General features: G+C 38.0%; 1 protein-coding gene across 2 annotated transcripts in view; it reads left to right on the plus strand.

The window, feature by feature from the left end:
* TMEFF2 (transmembrane protein with EGF like and two follistatin like domains 2) overlaps positions 1 to 24,763 on the plus strand; it is a 230,641-nt gene that overhangs the window by 107,507 nt on the left and 98,371 nt on the right. For both annotated transcript variants that reach the window (XM_060622507.3, XM_060622508.3), the window contains exon 5: positions 23,803 to 23,899. In XM_060622507.3, the coding sequence (XP_060478490.1) occupies positions 23,803 to 23,899 (97 nt within the window). The remainder of the gene's footprint in view (positions 1 to 23,802; positions 23,900 to 24,763) is intronic.

The following is a 24,763-nucleotide window of genomic DNA, read 5'->3' on the forward strand; positions in this document are numbered from 1 at the left end:
GCTTCATCTAACTTACTGATCTGTACTAAGCCAGGGGTCAGCAGTCTTTTCCATAAAAGGTCAAATAGTGTTTTAGGGTCGGTGGACCATATATGGTTTCTGTTACACGTTTTGCTTCTTTTTATTCTTTTAACAATGTTTAAAAAATGTGAAAACCATTTTTAGCTGACAGATTGTACGAAACAGTCCACAGGTTAGCTTTTGCCTGTGGGCAGCGATTTGTTGACCCCTTCTTTAAAGAAATTCCCTACATATTAGAAGCTTGATCAGTGCCACATCAATGTGCCAACTTTCAGGAAGAGGAAAACAACAGAAGTGGAAGGCGAGTAATTTCCTCTTAAGGAATTGAAGCAGTACTTACACACATCACTTTCAGCCATGTTCCATTGCCAAGAACTTAGCCATATGGCCATATCTAGGCATAAGACGGGCTGGCAAATGAAGTCTCTATGTAGATTTCCACATACCCTTCTAAAACTCTAGTACCATATGTGTCCATTTGGTCCTCTGGGAAGTAGACACCAAGACAAATTTAGGAGTGTAAAAAGTTTACTAGAGGAGTGAACGAGAAAATGTAGAGGAAGCAAAATTGGGTTGGGAAATTCCTTAGACTGATTTTGATCTAATACCTGTAAAAGGGAAGAAGAAGGGAAGTAGGATTGGGCTGAGTAAACCTCAGACCAAGATGCAAATCTAGCAAAAATTAGGTCAACCCTATGTTAGTATTCAGAGAAAATATTGCCCATTAGAGGGAGTCTTATGTTGGGCCGGAATTGCCATAGCCTAATTCCCCCATTGTTCTTGGTCATTGGCTGTGGCTGCACAAGAATAAAGTGGCCTGGGCTTTTTAAAAGCTGAGTCATTGGGGCATCTGGGTGGCTCAGTTGGTTAAGCAACTGACTTGGGCTTAGGTCATGATCTCACGGTTCGTATGTTCGAGCCCACTGTCAGGCTCTGTACTAACAGCTCAGAGCCTGGAGCCTGCTTCAGATTCTGTGTCTCCCTCTCCACTGTTCCTCTCCTGTTCATTCTCTGTCTTTTTCTGTCTCTCAAAAATAAATAAACGTTAAGAAAAAAAATTTTAAAGCTGAATCATAAAATTGCTAGCAACCTGAGATTCCCAGCTGACGACGTATCTTCCAGCTAAACGGCAAATTCTTTCTTAAAATGAGATCTGAGATGAGGACCTCCATAGCTGCTATATTATAAAATAAAAGAAGAATGTATTTAAGGAACACCACTAGTTGACACAGTACACACGCAAACACACACACACACACACACACACTTAGTAGAAATAGAATACGAAGAAGTATGGATTCAATCACTGGATGAACCCTGTTAAACCTACCAAGGAGAGAGCAGTGTAGCACCATACCTACTCTGAGCAGTGTTTATATTGTTCCTCTTTTAGACCAGAATTTATATAAGAAATTATAGGGTGCAACTTTGTTGTCAAGTTTGCGATTTATTTTTTATTTATAAGCTGACACTACATAAAATATAATTGTCAGTTTGCATGAAGTGAGATTCAGCTGAAACACTGAGAAAGAGCTAATGAGGGCCATATGCCTGAAGTCACCACACATAATTTGTAATATACGTATAGAGAACCAGCAAGGATAAATTGCGAATTTTTCTGATTCAGTTTAGGAAAAAATATTTGAATTATATTTTAAAATATATGTTTTGTTAAATCTCTTTCTTATAAGAAATCAGCAAGTTGTGCTTGTGTGCATGTGTGTGTGTGTGTGTGTGCGTGTGTGTGCGTGAATGTAGCCAGACTTGAAACATAAGCCTAAATATCCAGGATACCATTCTCTGTCTTCTCACATATCATTATATAATTGGCATTCCTCATTCTTGCCCTAATTATTGCCTGATCTAATGATCAAGAAGTAGAATAAAGACATCCTTGGAAGGTTAATAAGCCATCCAGAAAATTAGATTAGCATGATCAAACCTTAATGATTATTATTTCTCATTATATTAGATCACCTGAAAAGTTTGAAAAAGAAAAAAACAAATCGGCATCACTGGGCAATTATACTTGTAGTTTTCCACAGTAGGTTTTACAGATGATCACCAGTTATGAATTATTTTCATATAGAAAACCAAAGATTTTTTATAAATTATTCTACCATTATTATAGTAATCAAAGCCCGTCTATTTGATCATCATCATAATGGAGCACTTGAGGCATTCTCTCCTTTGCTAATTGACAGTTGGTCAGTGAAGAGGTGCTTTTCACAAAGTCTTCCATAACCCTAAGGGTTTGAATTAGCTTCTAATAAATGCCTGAGAAGCTCCTCTAGATTCTTAAGTACATTTGCTACAACTCCCAACTGCTATTTTCCACTTTCTGGTCAAGAAATGTCTTTGATCTGCCATCTAGCTGCCTTTCTTGCTTATGTCAGATAGCCTTGCTTGCTTATGACAGATAGTCTCAAGCACTGTAACCCTACTCGTCAGTACAATGACACATTATCATTTAGATACCGTTTTCTGAAACCAGATTTCTCTGAGAACGAAAGGGTAGGGAAATGGGCAAACCGAAGCTTGTATTGCCCTTTTTGGAGGACTGTAAGGGGTGGTATGTGGTCGGAAGCCTGAGCCTTGAGTTTGATCCTTACTCCTACCGTGACTACACGCTGAGGCCCTTTCTGTGCAGGTTTTTTTGGCCCACCGGCTGCTCCCTGCTCACCCACATGACACTTCACCGTCCGTGGCGGGCCCCTCCAGAGCCCAGATTCCACAATATCAATGTATAGCTCTTCAAAACTGGCTCCTTCAGTTTCACTCTCCCATTGCTTCCTAATGAGATGGTAGTGGTGAGGTAGGGGGAGCGAACTGGACTCAAGAAGTACGTGTGCTCAGTGACTTTTGAAAACAAACTGTGTACAGTCCTGAATTATTCAGAGCTGTTTAAAAATATTTCCTCGCAACCCTCTAATTTCCGTGATGACAGGAACTTTAGTTAGCTCGCTACTTTGTCCCCAGTGCTACCAGATAGAAGGTGTTCAGTGAGAGTTGGCAGAATGAATTAATATGGGTGATATCAGTGAATTAAGAATTCAATATCCAGTTTTATCTTCATGTCTTAGTGTCATCATATTTGTAAATAAATAAACATTTGAAGAAGGTATTTTTGTGGTGCAGACTTCCAAGATCCAGGACGTGATTGATTATCTGAAACTCTCATTGATAATTGAAGAAGGAGGAAAAGGATTGAGGAAAAGTAGAAAGAAGGGAGGGTGGGAGGAAAAGTGGTACACACTAGTTTTTCAAGTGTAAGAAAGCAATATATGTATGTATATATATATATATACACACACACACACACACACACACACACACACACACACACACATATATACACACACACATATTTGAGTAAGGAAACATTATAACTATAAATATATACCTGTAAATATTAAGTTTAAAAATGACTCTTTTTCTTGTCTCAGCCAAAACCTATTCTTTCTTTTATTCAGCAAATATTTCCTAAGTGCCTTGTCATGGGCCAAGTAATGTGTGAATAGTAGAGCACAGAGCAAAATAAAGTGTTTCTTACCCACAAAGAAACCAGAGAGGTAGTTCTTTCCTCCCCCACGTACAGAGTACAAAGTTAAAAGTATAAAGAATAAAATGACATCCTTAGCATCTCTCACACTGAATTAATTTAGAAAAGTTAACAATTGAAAATCTCCTTTTCACCGGCTGAGGTTAGCTTCCTCGGTGTGTTTTCTAGTGTTTAAAATAAGTATTTTGCAATTAGGGTGAAATATGTTAGTGACAGCTGCAGAAACCAAAGACTTCTATTTATTCAGCTACCCATTTATCTCTAAGATATCAAGGTAATGCCAGATCCCCAGCTTATCACTGCTTCTAGATGTGCACACAGAATTAAATCTCTATATGCCTTCATTCTGCTTTAATCTCCCTCCTCAAACTGCTAGTAATGAAAAGCCTGTTGATGCCAGTTGGGAAGATAATTCTTCTGTAGGAAGTTTTTAGCCACCAAAAATCAAGCCTGCCCTATTACAAGTAATATACTGCTCAAGGCTCCCATGTTGTCTTGGCTTAAACTCACACAGCTAAGTTTATATATGGAAGAATTCGGCCCCCATGAGAAGGAAACATTTTTTCAAGGATCTGTGCTAAGCAATGTGTATATATAGACGCTGTAGTCCAGGCCCAATAATTAATCTTGGTGTAAGAGGTAGGCATGCTAACCCAAACTATAAATATAATTGCAAGTGTGGTAGCCAAAGCCTTGGACGGAAGAACAAAACATATCTATTAAAACCACATTCACTCTGTCATGCCAGTTCTAATCTTCTGAGCTTGATGTCACAGTCACGGTCATACTCATCACCACGATGTTTAGAGACTGAATTAGACGATAGCTATGTTTTAAGCACTTGAGGAAGAGTAAGAAAACAAAGTTTGTTTTTCTAAGCTTATTTATTTTGAGAGAGAGAGAGCATGTGAGCAGGGGAAGGGCAGAGAGAGAAAGGGAGAGAATCCCAAGCAGAGCTCCGCTCTGGCAGCACAGAGCCCGATGCAGGGCTCAATCTCACAAACTGTGACATCAGGACTCGAGCAAAAATTAGGAGTCAGATGCTTAACTGACCGAGCCGCCCAGGATCCCCAGAAAACAAGGATTTATGAATTAAGAATTTCTATTGTGTTTATTAATCAAACAGATATATATCTAATGTGGCATACACAGTCATACCATACATGTACGCATCATGGTAAGATATTATCTCCACCTCATAGGAAGATAAAAATGTCAGTCACACCGTCTCCTATCTTATATAGGTTGAAAGGCTCTAAAACAAAATTACTGAATTGGGAAAACTGATTCATGAATACAGTTTTATGATGTTTCAGAGTTACATCTTTCTAGAGCAGTGTTGTCCAATAGAACGTTTTGTGTGGAGGGAAATGTTCTGCATCTGTCTTGGCCAATGGAGGTAATCACTAGTTACATATTGCTATTAATTTCTTGAAATGTAGCTAGTGCAACTGAGAAAACTGGATGTTTATTTAGTTTCAATTAACATCCATTTAAACAGCTACAAGGGGCCACTGGCTACCATATTGAACAATATGATCCTATAGATCTGATTTCTAGTTTTTTTAAAAAAATTTTTTTTTCAACGTTTTTTATTTATTTTTGGGACAGAGAGAGACAGAGCATGAACGGGGGAGGGGCAGAGAGAGAGGGAGACACAGAATCGGAAACAGGCTCCAGGCTCCGAGCCATCAGCCCAGAGCCTGACGCGGGGCTCGAACTCACGGACCGCGAGATCGTGACCTGGCTGAAGTCGGACGCTTAACCGACTGCGCCACCCAGGCGCCCCTGATTTCTAGTTTTTAAAAGACTCATTTTTACAGTAGTAATTCAAGATGCTGCTTTTAGTCAACTGTTATCCAAAAGGTTAAATCAAATATAATTTTATCATCATTCAATAAATGTTTACAGAATATTTTAAGATCACCCCACTGAAGTGGATTTTCTATGTTTCAGTAAGATTCCTTCCAGATAGTTGGAGACAAAACTCAGTACATTTCCAGCCTTCTCACCACCACCTTTTCTGCAACATATCAAGGTTTTGGAATTCGTGGTTTAAAATGTTAACAGTAAAATCTAGTCATTGCCTAGGTCAGTCACACCTTCTTAGAACTACTAGCTGCAACTTAAAGCAGGTTGATATTTAGGGTTGGATGTGCCAAGTTACATGTTAACTTCTCTGCTGGCTCCGTAGAAGAAAGATTTGATGTCTGAAAGCAAAGACATGAGAGTACCATGGGCGCCCACTCTTTTAGCCAGCCAACTATTTGATTTATTTGATGAGTGATCTCAGACAACCCTTTCAGGCACTGAACCATCAGACAGTTATGCTGCCGGGTGATAAGAAACCTTCAGAGATACCTAAATCTTTTACCCTGGGAGTTTCATCTGTTCTGGAATAAAGAACATTTTTATGTATGGTGTTTCTGTCTAGATTGCTATAGGAATATTCAGAAAAGATTCACAGACTTAATCAAATCCATCCTGACAAGGACCTTAAAACAGTACAATAATTACCAAGAATCTGCTAGACAACGCTTCATTTTTATTTTATTTTATTTTTTTGTTTCCCAAAGGTTGAAGGAGTGGTTAATGTATTATACATTGAGAAGTCCATTAATCTTTTGATCAGCATTTGTTTTCCTGTGTTTTCCTTAGAGACAAACCAAGAAATGAGGAATGTTCTTAATTTGATCTCTGGAGTAATCATAGATATGGATATTGTATCATTTAACAGATGCACTAAACGAACTAGTCATTTTTTTTAATGTACATTTCTATGCACCAAGAATGCAACAACTGGCTTCTTAATTTTACTGAAATTGTGTTTCTAATCTAACATGGCTGTTTGTCGTATAGAGTCTTGGGCTTTTTAATAGTAGTCAAATCTAAGTAATTTGTCTTAAAAAAAAAAAAAAGTTGAAATCCTTGCCAGTTGCATTGAAGCTGATGTGAAACCTGCTTTTAAAAACGTATACTGTTGGGGCGCCTGGGTGGCTCAGTCGGTTGAGCGTCCGGCTTCAGCTCAGGTCACGATCTCGCGGTCCGTGAGTTCGAGCCCCGCGTTGGGCTCTGGGCTGACGGCTCAGAGCCTGGAGCCTGCTTCCGATTCTGTGTCTCCCTCTCTCTCTGTCCCTCCCCTGTTCATGCTCTGTCTCTCTCTGTCTCCAATAAATAAATAAATAAATAAATAAATAAATAAATAAATAAAAATAAAAAAATAAAAATGTATACTGTAAAAGTGACACTCTTGGCCGTTGTATCCCACACACAGATCTCTCTCAATATGCAGCAGTTTTCACTAAGAAGACTTCATTGTTTATAGTGCAGTCACCTTGCCCTGTGACTCTGCCAGGTGTCACTGCTATGTAATAGAAGCTGTCTTTAAAAGATACCTTCCCCATTTAGAAATTCTTCACCTGAATATTTTTCCATCCCTATGCACTAGCTCATCTGTACATAAACAAATCACTGCCTCAGCCATCTGACCCTCTTAGGCGTAAAGCTCAAGTACATGTTTTTCTGAAATCCCTTTTTAGGCAATCCTTTGTGTGTTTTGTCACCTTTCTCTGTGACCTGCTTGTCAGGCAGCGTGGGAGCAGAGGAGGTATGAAACTGTTGTCAGGAAAGACAGCCCATGTTTCTGACATGGATTTTACAACACAGGAATTGTCCCCTTCATTTTGATATTTGCATTTGATTTGTGTTGGTGGAAAGTATTTATATATGGAGGTGGCTTTTCTTAGAAAATGAATATAACGCAGTAAAGACCTGATTAGTCCCTGAGTACTACCTCATATTTAGGCATATCTTGAAAGAGATGGTGTTTAGTGCATTGAAATCCCTTTTCCATCCCCCTTCTCTTCCATTTAAAAATGCTGTCAATAACTGTGCTTGTACAGCTACAAAACTCCAGAAGAACGGTGCTTCAGATATACAAAGAAAAAGCAATTGAGTACAGAGACAAAATTAGTTGCTACATATCAATATTTCACAAGACTGTAAGCATTTCATTTAATTAACATTTTCTTTGAATCACACTACATATTTTTTCAGGGAAAGAAACTTCTATTCATTTTATCTGATCTAAAAATACGAATATGCATGAAGAAATCTAAGCAGCATTGGGGGAAAATGAAAGCAACAGTACAGAATGTTTTATGGGTACGAATTTGAGCAGGAAGCAGAAAGTGTTTTGAGATAGGAAAAAAATGTTTTCCATTTGGGGATACCCCAAATCAGCCACAATCTGACCTTCGTGTCAAAGGGCGTTAAGGCATTAAAAGCATGCATGTGAACATAGCTTTTAAAATACCAATAACTGTTAGGAAATATTTCCTTCATGCTCTGTGAAAGTAAAATTGGGCCTATTTAAGGATACAAGAACTTAGTATGTTCTGGGTGTGTGGTTTTTTGTTTTTTGGTTTCTTGGTAGCTATTATCAATATTAGCTCTAGTGAAAAAAGTAAGGTTAAATTATCCTAAATGTTTTGATAATTTCCTTGTATATTCTCCCCAGTGATAGCATAATCTTCCTCCAAATCTTATTTCCTTCTCTACCTTTCCATGTAAGGCTAGGAAGAAGCCATATATTTCTGGCTTCATATCATCATCTTCAAACCGTCATCGAGGAAAGCTGATATCGTCACTCATTAAACTGCTTCTTATTCAAAACCCATGCTATTTGCTGATACTACTCTTTCCCATACTTTAGGTATAAGCTGCTGAACCCCACATCACTGCCTTTTTCCTCAATGAATCAGTGCTTGCTCACTTTTGTATGCTCTGTTCCAGGGTAACCATCAGTTAGGTACCTGGGAGTTGGTGAAATCAGCGCAATGGAACAGATTGCATTCACGCTTCTCAGCCACATGTTCCGACATAATCAAGTTACGCTAGGTTATGCAAGGGTATTCAGTAGAAACAAACATCTCTTAAAAGAACCCAGGTTTGTTTGTTTGTTTGTTTGTTTATTATTTTTTTTATTCTCACCACACATTTACTACAGAGTGACTGGGTAACGTGCTAGGTGAGGGCAGCATTGCAATCACTCAGGGACCTCGGCAGATGGAATAGGTCTCTTGAATGTTGACTTTATACCTTCTCCTAATCAATCAGCAGATCTGGTCCATCCTCTCTCCAAATTATGTGCACACCTTCTATTATTTACTATCACCGTGCCATAGCCTTCTAATTTGGCCTCCATTCCCGCCCCTCTCGGGCATTCTTCAATAAAAGGGAAGATCTTCAACCAGCTATCACTTCCATTCAACAATTCACTGGCCAGAACTAGTTCCAGGGCCTATTTAATATCCAGGGAAAGGTAATCTCTCCCTGTGCCCAGACATTTTATGCACAACATGTAACTACCACAGAGTCTCTCTTCTATTTCTTCTCAATACTGGCCCCCATAGTTCCTCAGACTCCTCGACCTCATTTTTGCTGCCTGGAAATGTGGTCCTATCTTCTCATTACCTGGAACTGCTACAACACAAAAGACCTCAAATTCTGGAATTCCCCTCTCTGACCACTACTTCCCATCACCTCCCAAGCCCTGAGCTGAGAATAGATATAAGAGCAAATAAAGCATATGACTTGACCTTGAAGAACTCACAGGACATTGGGAGAATCGGTGAATCAACCCTACTTCTTCAATGTGCTACATACAAAGAGTGTGTTGGGGACACACACCAAGAGCTCTACACATCCTGGGAATAAAGGACAAGGGCGGAAAGTGAGGGCACCTTTGCTGAACAGTGTGGGGCTACACCAGAGTCTTCAAGTTAGAGTCAGAATTGGCCATTAAACAGTAGAAACTGCACGTGTGAATCCCACCCAGGCAACCATGAGGAGCTATACCATTAGGAGCATGCTGGGTGCCTAGAGATGAAGACAGAGTGATAGGTTGGTGGTAATTCATAAATGACTTTATTTTATTTTCTTATTAACTATAATTTATTGTCAAATTGGTTTCCATGCAACACCCAGTGCTCATCCCAACAGGAGCCCTCCTCCAGTGCCCATCACCCACTTCCCCTCTCCCTCACCCCCCATCAGCCCGCAGTTCTCAGTATTTAAGAGTCTCTTATAGTTTGCCTCCCTCCCTCTCTGTAATTCTTTTTCCCCCTTCTTCTCCCCATGGTCTTCTGTTAAGTTTCCCAAGATCCACCTATGAGTGAAAACATATGGTATTTATCTTTCTCTGCCTGACTTCTTTCACTTAACATAATACCCGCCAGTTCCATCCACGGTGCTGCAAACGACCAGATTTCATTCTTTCTCATTGCCAAGGAGTATTCCATTGTATATATAAACCACATCTTCTTTATCCATTCATCAGTTGATGGACATTTAGGCTCTTTCCATAATTTGGTTATTGTTGAAAGTGCTGCTGTAGACATTGGGGTACATGTGCCCGTATGCATCAGCACTCCTGTATCCCTTGGTATACAATGGTAAGGACTGTGGGTTTTTATCCTAAAGGTAATAAATAGGGAAACTTTAAACAGAGTTGTATTTATACTTAATATTTATATTTTTAAATATAATATGTATCATTCAAGTTTGCTTATTGACCAATATATTTCATACTCATTAGAAATACTTCCTTGATTTCTAAACTGACTTTAAAAAAAAAACTCATTAACTTCTAAACTGAAATTACAATCTTTTTTGAAGTTTATTTATTTTGAGAGAGAGAGAGAGAGAGATTATGAGTGGGGGAAGAGCACAGAGAGAGGGAAAGAGGGAATCCCAAGCAGACTCCTCACTGGCAGTGCAGAACCAGTAAGGTAGGGCTTGATCCCATGAACCACATGAGATCATGACTTGAGCCGAAATCAAGAGTCGGACATTTAACCGACTGAGCCACCCAGGCACCCCTAAACTGAACTACAATCTTTTTTTTTTTTTTTTAACATTTATTTATTTTTGAGACAGAGAGAGAGACAGAGCATGAACAGGGGAGGAGCAGAGAGAGAGGGAGACACAGAATCCGAAACAGGCTCCAGGCTCTGAGCTGTCAGCACAGAGCCTGATGCGGGGCTCGAACTCACGGACCGTGAGATCATGACCTGAGCCGAAGTCGGACGCTTAACCGACGAGCCACCCAGGCGCCCCTGAACTACAATCTTAAATTAGATGAACAACAGTAAAGCTCTACAAAAATAGAAGAGTAAAAAAAAAAAAAAAAAAAAAAAAAAAAGTTTGCTACTAATTCCATCAGTATAACACTCAATGTAATAGTACAAATGTGTTGACCTTTTAAAATGTTTTCTTCTTGCATCTATTGTATTTATCAATGTGTTTTTATTTATTCACAAAGTTAAATCATATTTTTATGCCTGATAATTTTAGCATAGATGTATTTCAATACTGTAATTATTAAGACAAACATTAAGCAGAAGCAATAAGCTACAGTCCCTATTAAACCTAAATCTTCATGGCTTAGACAAAGGGCAACTTTCCCTAAAACCTGAAGATTTTTTTCCCTAAATCTATAAAAACAGAGAAATTAATTTATTTCCAATTATCTTACAATGCAGGTATAAGGTGTTCAAAATAAAAGGACCATTAATTTTGATGAAACTATAAATGAAAGTGGTCTGAGTTTAAAAATCTAAAGTTTAGAAAATTGGTGTCATTATGAATTCCCAATAGATCATTGCTAATATTAAAATTTTTTTATCACTTTCCATTCATCGCTGGATATCTTTGGCAATCTAATGGCAATAAAATTTTCTCTAAAATCCATGCAATTTTTAAAAAATCTAGACGTCTTTCCCACAATTATTTATTCTTTCCACTTGGCAGATTCAGACTGAGCTAATGGTTCTGTAAGTAGACATATTGATTAGCCAGAAGTCAATTTCCAAGCTAGTCCAGCATTCTAGCTTTCTTAGGCAATTTTGTGGGTTTTGTTTTGTTTTGTATTTTCTTTGTTTCCATTTTGTGGAAGACGTTCCTGTCTTCTTTCACACCTCAAATTGGGTAATCCTGCCCTTTCTATCCTTACACTTTTGAGAGTACATTTTTTTCTTGTCTTCTTTTGTTTATGTTGACTTGAAATAGTATATGTGCAAGCACTTCTTCTGGGGGGGAGTAAAACAGAAGACAGCAGGGCCTGCCTTACTTGGTTGCAAGTAGGGCTGATTCCAAAATGTATTTCACAAGAGAGGTCTTCAAGAGTACTAGGGAGTAGGCAATATGTTACTGATTTGAACCCCGAGCTTGAGAGACAGCTGTAAACTAGAAAAGGAAAACACAATAGTAACCAAACTCCACCAACTAGAGCCAGTAGGCAGTAGGGAAATTATAGAAATGAAACAGGTACTCTCAGTATGGAACAAGTGGGGGTGGAGGAAGATACGTTCCTAGATCGAGCACCAGACCGATCTGATCACAGACTTACCACAAACACTGAATTCCAGCCCTGACATTTTCCTATTATTTTAGTGTTTGTGATTCCCAGAATTAAAGACTGGACTTGAGATAGCAAAACTAGGCTGGAAAATATCACAGGCACTTCCGAAAAATTATTGCTTTAACTACCAGTTATATGAAATGCTGTGACCTCTTAAAATTGGCTTCATTATTACTGCTGCTCTTTTATTTCATTGGCCTATTTATATCAATATGTTATATATTCAAACAAGTCTTGATCTTTATAAATTTCATTTTTAAGTCTCACTTGGAGCTGGGAGTCAAAACCAGACAGAATATGGTTTTTGGGCTTTTCGTGAAAGCCAAAGCCCATAGCAGGCAAGTGGGGGTAGGGGGTGGAGATAAAGCCTTATTGAATGAATTATTACCTCCATCAATAAAAAAGAGAAAGAAAATGTCACTTTGGTGCTTTCTTTGTTCTGAGATCCCGTACACTAGAACAAAAAGGCTTGGAGCTTTGGACAATTTCTGAGAGTATCTATCAGGGACTTTCCATCCACTTCTCACCTGCACCTTCCTCAGTCCGTTTCCCTCCTTCACGTAAGACACTAAATGGGATATTGTGGTGCAAGACGTCCTCTGTAAGTTGCTCAGTATTTTTCTTTCTCCATTGTGTTATGTTGTTTGGGATTCTTATTTCCCTGCTCCCACAAAGACTCCTACTTCAGTATCAGTCCAAGGCCACTTACAAGGGCCAAAAATTCACGTTTGTGACACTCAGCCTTAGACATCCTTCAAAGAACCTTGTCGCCTGGAATAAGATAATGACTTTATTTCACCTTTAATACTTTCTTAATGCTCACACCTTAGGGTGGCAGAGCACGTTAGAGGGTGCAAAACACTTTCACACATCCTTCCATTTAATCTTCCCCACCGCCTGGAAACTAAGCGAGGCAGCCTTCTCATTTTTCACATGAGAAATCGGGGGGATCAAGAGAGAATCTAGGCAACCCAAATCCAACCCTCCCGGCCCAAGGCCTGAATTCTGTATGTCATCCAGTTGCCTTTAGATTACTTCATGTCATTTTCTATTTTAAATGGCATGATCAGATTTGCATTTCAATGAGATACATGGGAGATATATTTAAGAGAGGCAAGTTTGCAAGTACAGAGGTCAGGTAGCTAGTTTAGGCAAAGCATGATGCAGATCGGAACTAGTTCAGTGGTGACAAGACGGAATGGGAAAATATTTAGGAGATAAACATGGCATGTATATTGTTACCAGATTGTGAAGCCCCTTTAGCAAAACAAACATTAAGTAGGTTCGAGTTAACTCCGTTGCCAATTTAGTCGTTATCTGATGATTCAAAGGAAACTTTCAACATCACAAAATGCCTTTAAGTTCTCAACACCAAATGTCATGTACTAAATACATACAGAAGTGCAAGCTAATAAAGATACATCTTTATTCATCAGAGATTTGCTAATTAGGAGAATTAAGCACCAAGTTGGGAAGCAACAAATTAGTAGCAGAAAGACTTAGAAAGCCTTCTGTCTTCATTCACATTCACTCTCCTACAGTATTCCACCTCTTTTCCTTTCTTACCACGTCCTGCCAACCGATGGCCTTTCTCTTAAGTAGAGATACGATAGAGGTAATAAAGACACCCAGCGGAGACCTGTTTCATCTTTCCCTTTCCAGTGTCACCACCTCCATACGTCTGCACCCACATAATCTGCCATCCTTCCTGGGGTGGAAGACGCGTCCCTACCTCTGAGACCAACCACTACACCTGCGTCTAAACCCATCCCTCCTCAAGGACACTGCTTCCCTGATCGTCCTCTTTCTCTCTGCATACACTTGTTCCTCTCCACTCCCTCATGCTTGTCAGAATACGGTGATGCCTCAACGCCATCCTTCCATAAAAACCCTTTTCCTGACTATACATCCTTATCCCACGAATGCCTCATTCCGTGTTGTCCTCATCAGCAACTCTGTACTCCGCTGTCCCTCACATTTACTGTTTCCGCCTCCTAATCTTTTCTGTCTCCTCTCGTGAGGATTTGGTATTCACCGTGCTCTACAGCAACTCATTTAACCCAAGCCAATGTTCAGAATTCACCAATAAAAAAATAAATGTCTCATCGTTCAGGCATTTAGTAAGAAAAACATTTAAATTATTGATATGAATTTGTGTAAAATGATTCAAATCCATGATACTGAGGATAAGAAGAGTATTTTTGTTTGTAATTATCACATGATTGATATGATAGAGTTGCCTGAAGTCTGACATAGTAACTTGCTTTCATGAATTCTGGTATGCATGATGTCAAACAAAGTAAGCATTTTTCTTTTCTTATTTTATTTTTTCCATCCTTCCTTCCTTCCCTCATTTCTTCTTTCCTCATTTCATTTCTCTGTCGCTTCTTTTTTTTTAATCGGCTGAGTACCTTTGGTTCTAGCTCGATAGGACTGAATGAAATCAGTCAGATTTCAGTGATGGCAGTCGAATTGTGCATCAATATAGTAGCATCGTATTCATCTCTTAAATTATTTTCAGTTGTGCAGAAGATAAATTACGTGTGATTTCTAAAGGAACTTTGTCAAGCTCTAGCAAACTAGTTTAATTATGAAAAATTAAATTTTCTGTAATGATCTCTTCTTTTGAGTGTTTAATATAAAATTACATTTGCTCAGTTGTGAACTTAGGTCTTAGACTTTCAAGTGGTTTTTAGAATTTTAGATCATTATGTGTAAGTGTAATTGTAGCCTTCCTCTAGTTTTTGGCACTTAAATCACTTAAAAATTAAAAATTGTCGGTGGAACTGTACCTCTTTTAATTAAACTGAAGCAAAGATAATGGATTTCCTCCCTAAAATCTGAAACATCTTATTGCCTCGTGGAGCCAGTACATACACAGGATGAATCTGGGTTAGTTTTGTAAAGAGCACGGCAAAATGCTACTTCTCTTGCTTCAGAATTTCAGTAATATGATGTAATGGCATAATTATTTTTCACATAACAAATATCCTTGCATTATAATATGAATAAAAGGAAAATATTTCTTATTCTTATTTTTCTTTAAAGTCATATTGGGGTTTCTAGGGAAATGTTGGGAAATACAACAGAACATGACCAAGGCTTAGAATTATCTGAGCCTCTAAGAACTGTCAGCAGCTGCCATCTTTTAAATTCCACTTACACTGGAAAGGCATGTGAGAGGTAAAACTGGCATACAAAAGGCAAAATAGACAAGTCGTTCCAATTAAAGAAGAGTTCTGATTTAAAAACTTCCCATTGTCGGGGGGCACCTGGGTGGCTCAGTCGGTTAAGCGTCTGACTTCGGCTCAGGTCATGATCTCATGGTCCGTGAGTTCGAGCCCCGCATCGGGCTCTGTGCTGACAGCTCAGAGCCTGGAGCCTGCTTCAGATTCTGTGTCTGCCTCTCTCTCTGACCCTCCCCTGTTCATGCTCTGTCTCTCTCTGTCTCAAAAATAAATAAACATTAAAAAAAATTTTTTTAAATAAAAAATAAAATAAAAACTTCCCATTGTTTAAGTGGAATTTTCCTTCATTGGAAGGTAAACTCAAAGTTCAGCTTTTCAGTGATAATGAAATAATAACTTCTGGAAGTAATTCAAAATGAAACATTGTTGTTCATAATTTAGTAATCAAAGTAATTTTAGTAACAACAGTTATATTGAATGTTATCACTGATTTAAATCTTTTTTCTATGTAAACAAAGCGGAAAAAGTTAAGTCTGCCAAGAATTACTTTGTCAGTCGACCTACCTAGGAAAGACACAACAACAGCAGCAACATTGAATACCTGACTGATAGCAACCATAAAACGGAAAAAGAAGAAGGCATTCTAGATTTAGCAAACATTCAGATTAAGGCCTACATAAAATGTATGGAATTTTTTTTCAACTGTAGAGTAATGGAAACGAGTTTAGAACCAATACATGTGGGTCACATTTAAGCTCAGAAGTCTCATTCTTTTTGTGGACACAGTGATGTGCTAGGGATTGCCTGTTTCATTTCAGGCTTGGCGCATGTGGAGGCTTCTATTCATACATGCTTGTACTACGTTTAACGTTTATGCTATGCTTGATTTAAATGGGACACCGTATATATGTCAAGGAGATCTAGTGAGCTACATGATGAAGGCGATGGGAACCATCCACAGACTGGGATAGGTTCTGCTATGCTGTGAAAAAATAAAAATGTTAAAAAGAAACACACCTTAACTATTGCAGAATATGTGTTGCCGTAGAAAATAGATAGCAAAAAGTTTGAAGGCAGAGTTGCAGAAAATTAAAAGTAGATCTAGGGTTGTGTAGGTAAGTAATGCAACCGAAATCTGAGGTGTGGAAAACAAGTGTGAAAATACATTTCCTTAGCATTAACTGGTAACATTCATTGATATCTTATTAGTCATCTGTCACTGGGTAAATGTCGAGTTGCAAATGACTTCAAAATCTCAGAGGCTTGGGGCACCTGGGTGGCTCAGTTGGTTAAGCGTCTGACTCTTGATTTCGGCTCAGGTCATGACATCGTGGTTTGTGAGTTTGGGTCCTGTGTGGGGCTCTGTGCTGACAGTGTGGAGCCTACTTGGGATTCTCTCCCTCCCTCCCTCTCTCTCTCTCTCTCTCTCTCTCTCTCTCTCTGTCCCTCCCCACTCACATGCATGTGCTCCCTCTCTCTTTCTCTCAAAGTAAATTAAAAAAAAAAATCTCACAGGCTTATAACATCAGTGGTATAATTCTTGCTCTCATGGCTGCAGCTAACTGTGGCTGTGCTCTGAATATCATCTCATTCTGGGATTGGTTAAAGGAACCACTCCTGGGCCCCTGGGTGGCTCAGTCGGTTGGGCATCTGACACCGGCTCAGGTCATGATCTCACGGTTCGTGAGTTCGAGCCCCGTGTCGGGATCTGTGCTGACAGCTCAGAGCCTAGAGCCTGCTTTGGATTCTGGGTCTCCCTCCCTCTCTGCTCCTCCTCTGCTCACACTCTGTGTTTCCCTCTCTCTTACAAAAATAAATAAACATTAAAAAAAATTTTAAATAAATAAAGTAACCACTCCTATTCTTGAATATTCCTTTTTTAAGCAAAGGGAAAGAGCAAGAAAGTAGAAAGCCACATAATGGCTTTTATATAGCTTCTCATTTCCACCCACATTTCAGTGGCAAAAGCAAGTCACAAGACCAATAGTGGCACCATGGAACTCAATGGAAATATGGATGTGGAAAGGAATTATACAGTCCTTTTATTGGAAAGTGTAGAAACATAATGGGAAAAATAAAACAATCTACTATAAATGTCATATGTCAATAATGTTTTCCATGGTGAATGTGAGACTATAGATAAGTTTGAAAAGTTAGAGCAAATGTGTCACAAGTCGGTCATTTAACAATGACAGGCGGGAGTCTTCGTTAGTACAGAAATCTCTGGCCTTTGCCTTTGAAATTAACAAAAACAAGTAGGGCAGCTGTGTAAAGTAAAACTAATTTTAAAAAGGCAGAAGTGTGATACATGACAATAAATATGCGAAATGTAAACTACGGTAATTAAAAATATATTGTCATAAGGTTCTTAAATTGTTCGTGAAGTAATAAAGAGGCATGTTGTAATTCTTTTGTTGTTTTTTTGGGGAAAGCAGATCCAATTTTATTAGAAATATACTATTCCTGTAGATCTTTAAGTACTCTTCCCAAATTCTAGTATACTTGATGATACAGAAATCGAGTTTGCTTGTTTTTTTTTATTTAACGCATTTTATAATTCTTAAAGCAACCACCAAAATAATAACATAAAAAGTATAACCAAAAAAATTAGAAGAGATAAGATAAAATGAACAAGATGGAATATTTGATTCACCTAAATGAAAGAAAACAGTACGATAGAAAAGACAACAGAGGACCCCAAAAAGATAGGCCAAGTATGAATCAAGTACCAAGTTGATGGACTTAAAACCAAACATCGTGATTATTGCATTAAAGTAAATTCATGAAATGCCCTGATTAAAGGCAGACATATTCGGCCTGGGTAAAAAAGAAAGATCCAACTGTATGTTTTCAAGAAACACCCTTTAAACACGTAACAGACATGTTGGGTGTAAGTAAATAGAAACAGTAAGCAAACAAAAGCTGCTATGGCTATATACATTTCAGAACAAAGTTGATTTCAAGATGAATAGTGTTACCAGAGATTAAAAAGGGGCACTTCATAACAATAGAAGGGTCACTTATTTAAAAAGACATAAGACTGTTAAGTGTTTACACACCCAATATCAAAGCTTCCAAATACAGGACAAAAGAAAACAACACGGCAAAAGAGCTCTAAAAATAATTTTACTGTCACTGATAGAGATTTTAAATACCTTTCTCGGGAAAAGATAGAACAATTAAACAAAAGCTTAGTATAGTTATGGATGCTTCGAATAATATGAACCATCAACTTAAGCTCATTAACATTTATAGAAAACTACTCCTCAAAAAAAGTTACACCTTCTAAGATGCATATGGAATATTCAAAAAGATAGATCATGTTCTGAGCCATAAAACAAGTTTCAGTAATTTCAAAGAATTTAAATTAAACAGAATATGTTCTTCATCCATGATAGAATTATTAAAGATGAATAAAAATAAGATAGCCTGGAAAAGCCTCAAATAGTTTGAGGTTAAAAACATACTTACTAAAATAATCCATGGACCAGAGGGGAAAAAACCCAAAGGATATTACAATATATATTTTGAACATAAATACATGAAAACACAATATATCCATATTCATGGGATGCAGCTAAAACAGTCTTTAGAAGGAAATTTACAGATTTAAATGACTATCTTAGGAAATACGAAAGGTAGAAAATCAAGCTTCCATTTTGAGAAACTAGAAATACAATAGGGGTGTCTGAGTGGCTCAGTCGGTTGAATGTTTGGCTCTTGGTTTCTACCCAGGTCATGATCTCAGGATTCATGGGATTGAGCCCTGCATTGGGCTCTGCACTGACAGTGTAGAGCTTGCTTGGGATTCTCTCTCTCTCTCTCTCTCTCTCTCTCAAAATAAATAAATATTTTAAAAAAGAAAAGAAAAATAATAAAGTAAACCCTGACTATATGGCAGAAAGGAAATAATAAGCATAAGGGCAGAAATCAATAAATAGAAAATGTAAATAGCCTTGTATAGCGAAGTCAAATGATAGTATCGTCATACACAAACTTTCTTAAAATAGAGAAAGTGGGAACACTTTCAATTCATATCATGAGACAGTTTTATTCCTGATACTAAGACCAAACAAGAACAATATAAGGGAAGAAAATCACTGCCAGTATATCCTATGAACACAGATTTTTAAAAATTGAACAAAATATCGTTAAATGAAATCCAGCATTATATAAAAGGATTAAGCTGGACTTATCCCAACAATGGGAGGTTGGCTTAACATGAAGATCAATCAGCATATTTCACTACATCCACAGGTCAAGAGGAAAAAACCCTGTCCATAGGGGAAAAACAAAGAACCTCAGCCTCTACCTCACGACTTCTGACAGCGTTCACATCTGACAAAAATTGAAACCTAAATATATTCAAGATTCCTGCAACTTGAGAATAAAAAAGAGAAACAAGAATAATTTGTACTTGACACCCAGTTGTCCAAGAGATGTAAAAACTAACATGTACAAAAAGTCTTTTACCAGCTTGATTAATAAATACTCAGTTATTGTTTCCAGCTAGTGACCGAAAACAACCATGTTTTGCAACAAGAAAATGGTACATTTTGATATATTCATTTAACTGAATACCAAGCAATAAAGAGAAATAAACTGCTGATACACATTGCTACCTGAATTAACCTCAAAAACTATGATGCTGAGTGACAAAGGTGAGCACAATAATTAAATACTGTGTGATTCCCTTAATGTGATTTTCTAGAATAGTTAAAACAGATTTCTGCGGTGACAGAAATCAGATCACTGATCTGCCTTATATAGAGACAGCGTGGAGGTAGGATGATGGCTGGGAAGGGGGCCCAAAGGAACCTTCTGGGATGATAGAGTTGTTCCTTGTCTTGATGGGCATTCCCCAAAACTGATGGAAAGATACACTTAAGATCCGAGCATTTCAATGAATATAAATGTTAGTGCAATTTTTGACAAAATAAGTGACATTGAATAACTGTTTGAACATTATTATTTTGTGATGTTTTCAGACATGGCATAACACAGGTTAGGCTAGCAAGAGACCCAGGAAACACTACAGTGAACCAGGAAGAGAATATGGCCCAGGAGGCGCATCCAATGTGAAGACCTGTGTTGGGCCAGAACAAGGTGGTGATAAACGAACTTTGGTAACCTCCAGATGAAACCACCAGGGGCAAGGAGAGTTGAGAGAAAAGCGATTTGATTATCTCTTATAATCCCCCAATTCAGAATCTCCGGGGATGAAAACAGGGCTAACTACAGGGCTCCACAATTGGTAAAATATGCTTGTAGGAGCACTGCCTCCTTCACCCCTCACATTTCCCTCAGTCAGTTGCTGAAATCTAAGTTTCTACAGAATAAAGGGAAATAATGATTTTACCTCACAAAATAAAAGGATTAAAATGCAAATGAATAGTTGAACTAATACTTTAGGATAAATGACTTTTATTCCCATGTAATCAGTGGACGAATGCAAATGATGAAGCACTGACCCTTCTCATTTCTGACAACGTAGAAAGAACAGGAAGAAGAAATAGTCCAATTCGATACACATTTACTGAGCATCTACCGTGTGCTAAATCAGTGGTTTTCAGGCTTTTATGACTGTGACCTTTAGTAAGAAATGAAATTTATATTGCAGCTCTGTGTAGATGTACATACGGATAACTAAAACAGTGTTGTAAAATAAAACCTATACTTGCTAAACGAGATGCACTCAGTGTTTTCTATTCTGGTATATTCTCTCTCATGTTTACAAAAACTTGGTAAGTGACCCACTACCTTTTCACTACCCGCTAATAAATTATGGATTGTGGGTTGAAAAACACAGTGCTACCCTTGCTACCCAGAATGTGGTCTGTGGACCCAGAGCATCGGCCTGTGGGGGCTTGTAAGAAAAGCATAACCTCGCACCTACTGAATCAGAACCTGAATTTTAATCAAACCTCCGGATGCTCCCTGTGGACTTTAATGCGTCACAAGTCCTGTGCTCAACAACGCAAGGAGAGAATGCTCGGGACAGACAAAGTCTTCTTGCTTAGGGCAGAGATTCTTAGGCAGGGATGGTCCGTTTTTTAGAATATACGTATCCAGGCATCAAGGCTACAACTCCAGTGTCTACAAGGATATCCTAGGCAGTTATGCCAAAAGCTAAAAATAAATGAACAAAATCTACCAGAGCTTCTGAGCCCCACCCTATTTAAGAACCACTGGTCTGCTTGCTTCAATGAAAACCACATACCAATTTATTACAAAGGTTCAGGTAATATGGAGCAATGTTACTTTAGTTTTCATTGTGGATGACTTCAAATACAATCACTTCATTCCCCAAATATTTATTGATGGAGGCATTGCCACTGCTACTTCTGAATCGGCCGCTTCATCCGTATGGGAGAATTTGCAGACATCTTCATTCTACCAATGACCGTCCGTTTATAGAAATGAAACATGACTTCGAGTAGAAATATTAGTAGTAGTTTTGCTGAGTTAGCACAACTCATCCCCTAGATTACTTCCAGTAGATCCGTAACCTCGGATCTCTACTGCAAAAGAAAACAGAGCAGCCCCTAAGTGGCCGTAACTGCTCATTAAGGACCTTCCCGTTGCGTTCGTATGTTTCCTGAGTGGTGGGAAGTTTTAGTCTGGAAGCTGCTAATCTTGCTAACACTAAAAGGCTCTCTCCCATTAGCAGCTTCTGTGTTGCATTAATAATAAGAAAGTAATAAAGAGGCCGCAGCTGTTCGTTCTCTCCTGAGGAGAGACCACAGCTTCCTTCTTATCCCCATGGTCCACTGTATTAAAGTAATAGAGTGGATAATAACTGCTGTCTATTCTATCAAAGTCTAAAATTCCTTCTTCTTTCTGGGGAGGAATACCTTTTCTCAAGTCTTCCAAATTTAAAACTATACCCTCCATACTTTTGTAATTGAACTTGTCTCTTTAATTCATAATTCTTTTGAAATGTGAGTGCAAACCATCAAGAACAGAGGGGGAAGAAAAGTTGCTTTGGAAAAACTAAATATTTCTACCTTTCCTGAAAAAAAACTATAAAACAGTGAACTCTTTCAGATATCTTCCTGTCTTTTTTTTTGGTAAATCAAATCACTTACATGCACAGCAGTAAATTAAAGAAAAGCAAGGAATAAAGTCCTCTGCTTTTGTAAATGTTAAAAACTCTCTTGCTAATAGAGAATAAATGAGGAAAATATCATATTAAAACAAAATAAGTAGGATTGGACTTGTTAGTTTCCGTGTGCTTCTTAATACATTCTGTCTTTGTTAAAGACGATGTGATCTTATTAGGGTCCATAAAGATTGGAGAAATTTCCATACTTAATTGCTTATTTTCTTTTTCTATTGAAAATAGTTAACCTTTTGCAGAAGTGCACTTTTAAAGATTCTCTTGATTTATGGGGCGCCTGGGTGGTTCGGTCAGTTAAGCACCCAACTCTTGGTTTCAGCTCAGGTCATGATCTCACATCTTTGTGGGTTGGAGTCCCACGTCTGGCTCTGTGCTGCCAGTGCAGGGCCTGCTTGGGATTCTCTCTCTCCTCTCTCTGCCTCTGCCCAACTTGCATTGTCTCCCATCTCTCTCAAAAATAAAATAAAAACAAAAATGTTTAAAACAAAAAGATCCTCTTGAGTTACATCTGTTTTCTTTTTAAGTATATGATCTGTCCACAGAATAAAATTATCTGTAGAGTAGTTAGGTTGTTGCAATTTGTCATCTATAACCAAAACTATTTTTACTTTCAACTGTATATTTTTTTAATTGGATAAATAGTAATCCATCATCTCAAAAGTGTTGCTCAGATTTTCATTCCTTGGAGTCAAAATATTTGAGTCCAACTTACACGACTGTGTCCTGATTTTGAAAAGTTAATTTTGTAATTAAGTTATATATTGCATAATTTATACTTGTAATTTATGGGAGAAAAAAAGACCAATATGAATAATTTTCATCAATGAGAATATGTATTTTTTAAATGAAATATATGTTTATAATCCTCCTGGAGGAAATCACTGTGATGGGCTCTGTGCAATATTTATATAAGATTCAAGAAATTACTGTATAAACCAGCTCAAAGTTTTTTTCTACAAACTTATAATCAACATATTTTCCTTATAAGTACTAAACATTTTGCAAAAAAAAAAAAAAAGAGAAGACATATCTAATAAGTCAAGACTGCCCTTTTAAATGTTTTTAATTATGTATAAAAGTCTTTGAATGAAAAAGATTTATAATTTAGGAAAGAGAAAATGCAAAGTATTGTTTGTAAAGTAAACACGAGATATTTCCTCTAGGCAAGTAACAATCTAAATCCCTTTTAATTAATAACTCATATGGTCTACTTATTAACCAAGTCTTTTTGACAAATCCACTAAACCTCTTGTTTGTTGTTTCATTTTGTTTGTAAGAACCTCAAGTGTTTATTACATAGCAATGGCTGCATATTATTGCTAGAGTTTCCCCTAAATTTAGGGAAGAAAAGAGGTGAATAAGACATTCTTTGAAGGCCCAAAAAGCAAACTGGCCTTTTGGAAAAGTAGCCTTGATAAAATGGTCTTTGAGTGTGGGTAGTAAGCATACTTATCGGAATTCTTTCTGTTTCCCTTTTTCTGCTCTCCAGTTCATGAAGGCTCAGGAGAAACCAGTCAAAAGGAGACTTCCACCTGTGATATCTGCCAGTTTGGTGCAGAATGCGATGAAGACGCTGAGGATGTCTGGTAACGCATTCTTTTTATTCTTTAAACAAATCATGACAATAATTTCTTTTTATTCCCTCGACCATTTCCTAAAAGACATTTTCAGCACGTTTTCCAATCCAGTTCCTAAGGGGAAAATTAAGGGCTCTAATAACAGCAAGGAATTTCTGAGGCTGAATTAAGAGCTGGACTAGCCAGGCAGCTGTTAAGAACGTTCGTTACTTGATACGATACGCTAAGATACCTTTTAGACCCCCAGATACTGTCAGTGTTAAAAGATGGATAGAAAAATCATACTTATCAGGACGTTTCTTAGGAACCATGGTCAATAAACAATGGATGGTTGCTAATCTGCTTTCTAAGATGGTGCATCTGAGTAATTGCAGAGAATTGAAGGGTTCTGCATATGCGCACCCATAGCCAAATTAAGAAGGCAGTAAAGCGAAGAATGATTTCTGGGCTTCTCTCTAGGATCAACTTCTCCCTTCATCCAAACAATACTCGACTCCTTCGGGAAACATGTTGAACAAATAATGAATAATATTCATTATTTTGAATGAGTCCCAAAATGTTAGTCCGCTGGGGCATCCACGTGTATTAGTCCTGCCTAAATCATCCCCAAAGGGAGCAACCCAAAGTTCAGCATGAGGTCTTTGTGGTGTTGATAGTGGAAAGAGGCAGGGTTCCCCCTCACTTATACACATAGCTTTCAGGAAAACAGCCAAGTGCCCTTTGTTGTCTTCATGGTGCAGACTATGTTTGTCTAGAGGAGTTAACAATCATTTCGATCAAGGTGGCAAAGAGAGTAAATCTTAAATGTTCTTATCGCAAAAAAAGAAATGGTGATTGTGTGACGTGATGGAGGTGTTAGCTAACAGTATGGTG

The sequence above is a fragment of the Panthera onca genome, chromosome C1 (assembly GCF_046562875.1).
Source record: "Panthera onca isolate mPanOnc1 chromosome C1, mPanOnc1 haplotype 2, whole genome shotgun sequence".
Taxonomy (NCBI): Eukaryota; Metazoa; Chordata; class Mammalia; order Carnivora; family Felidae; genus Panthera; species Panthera onca.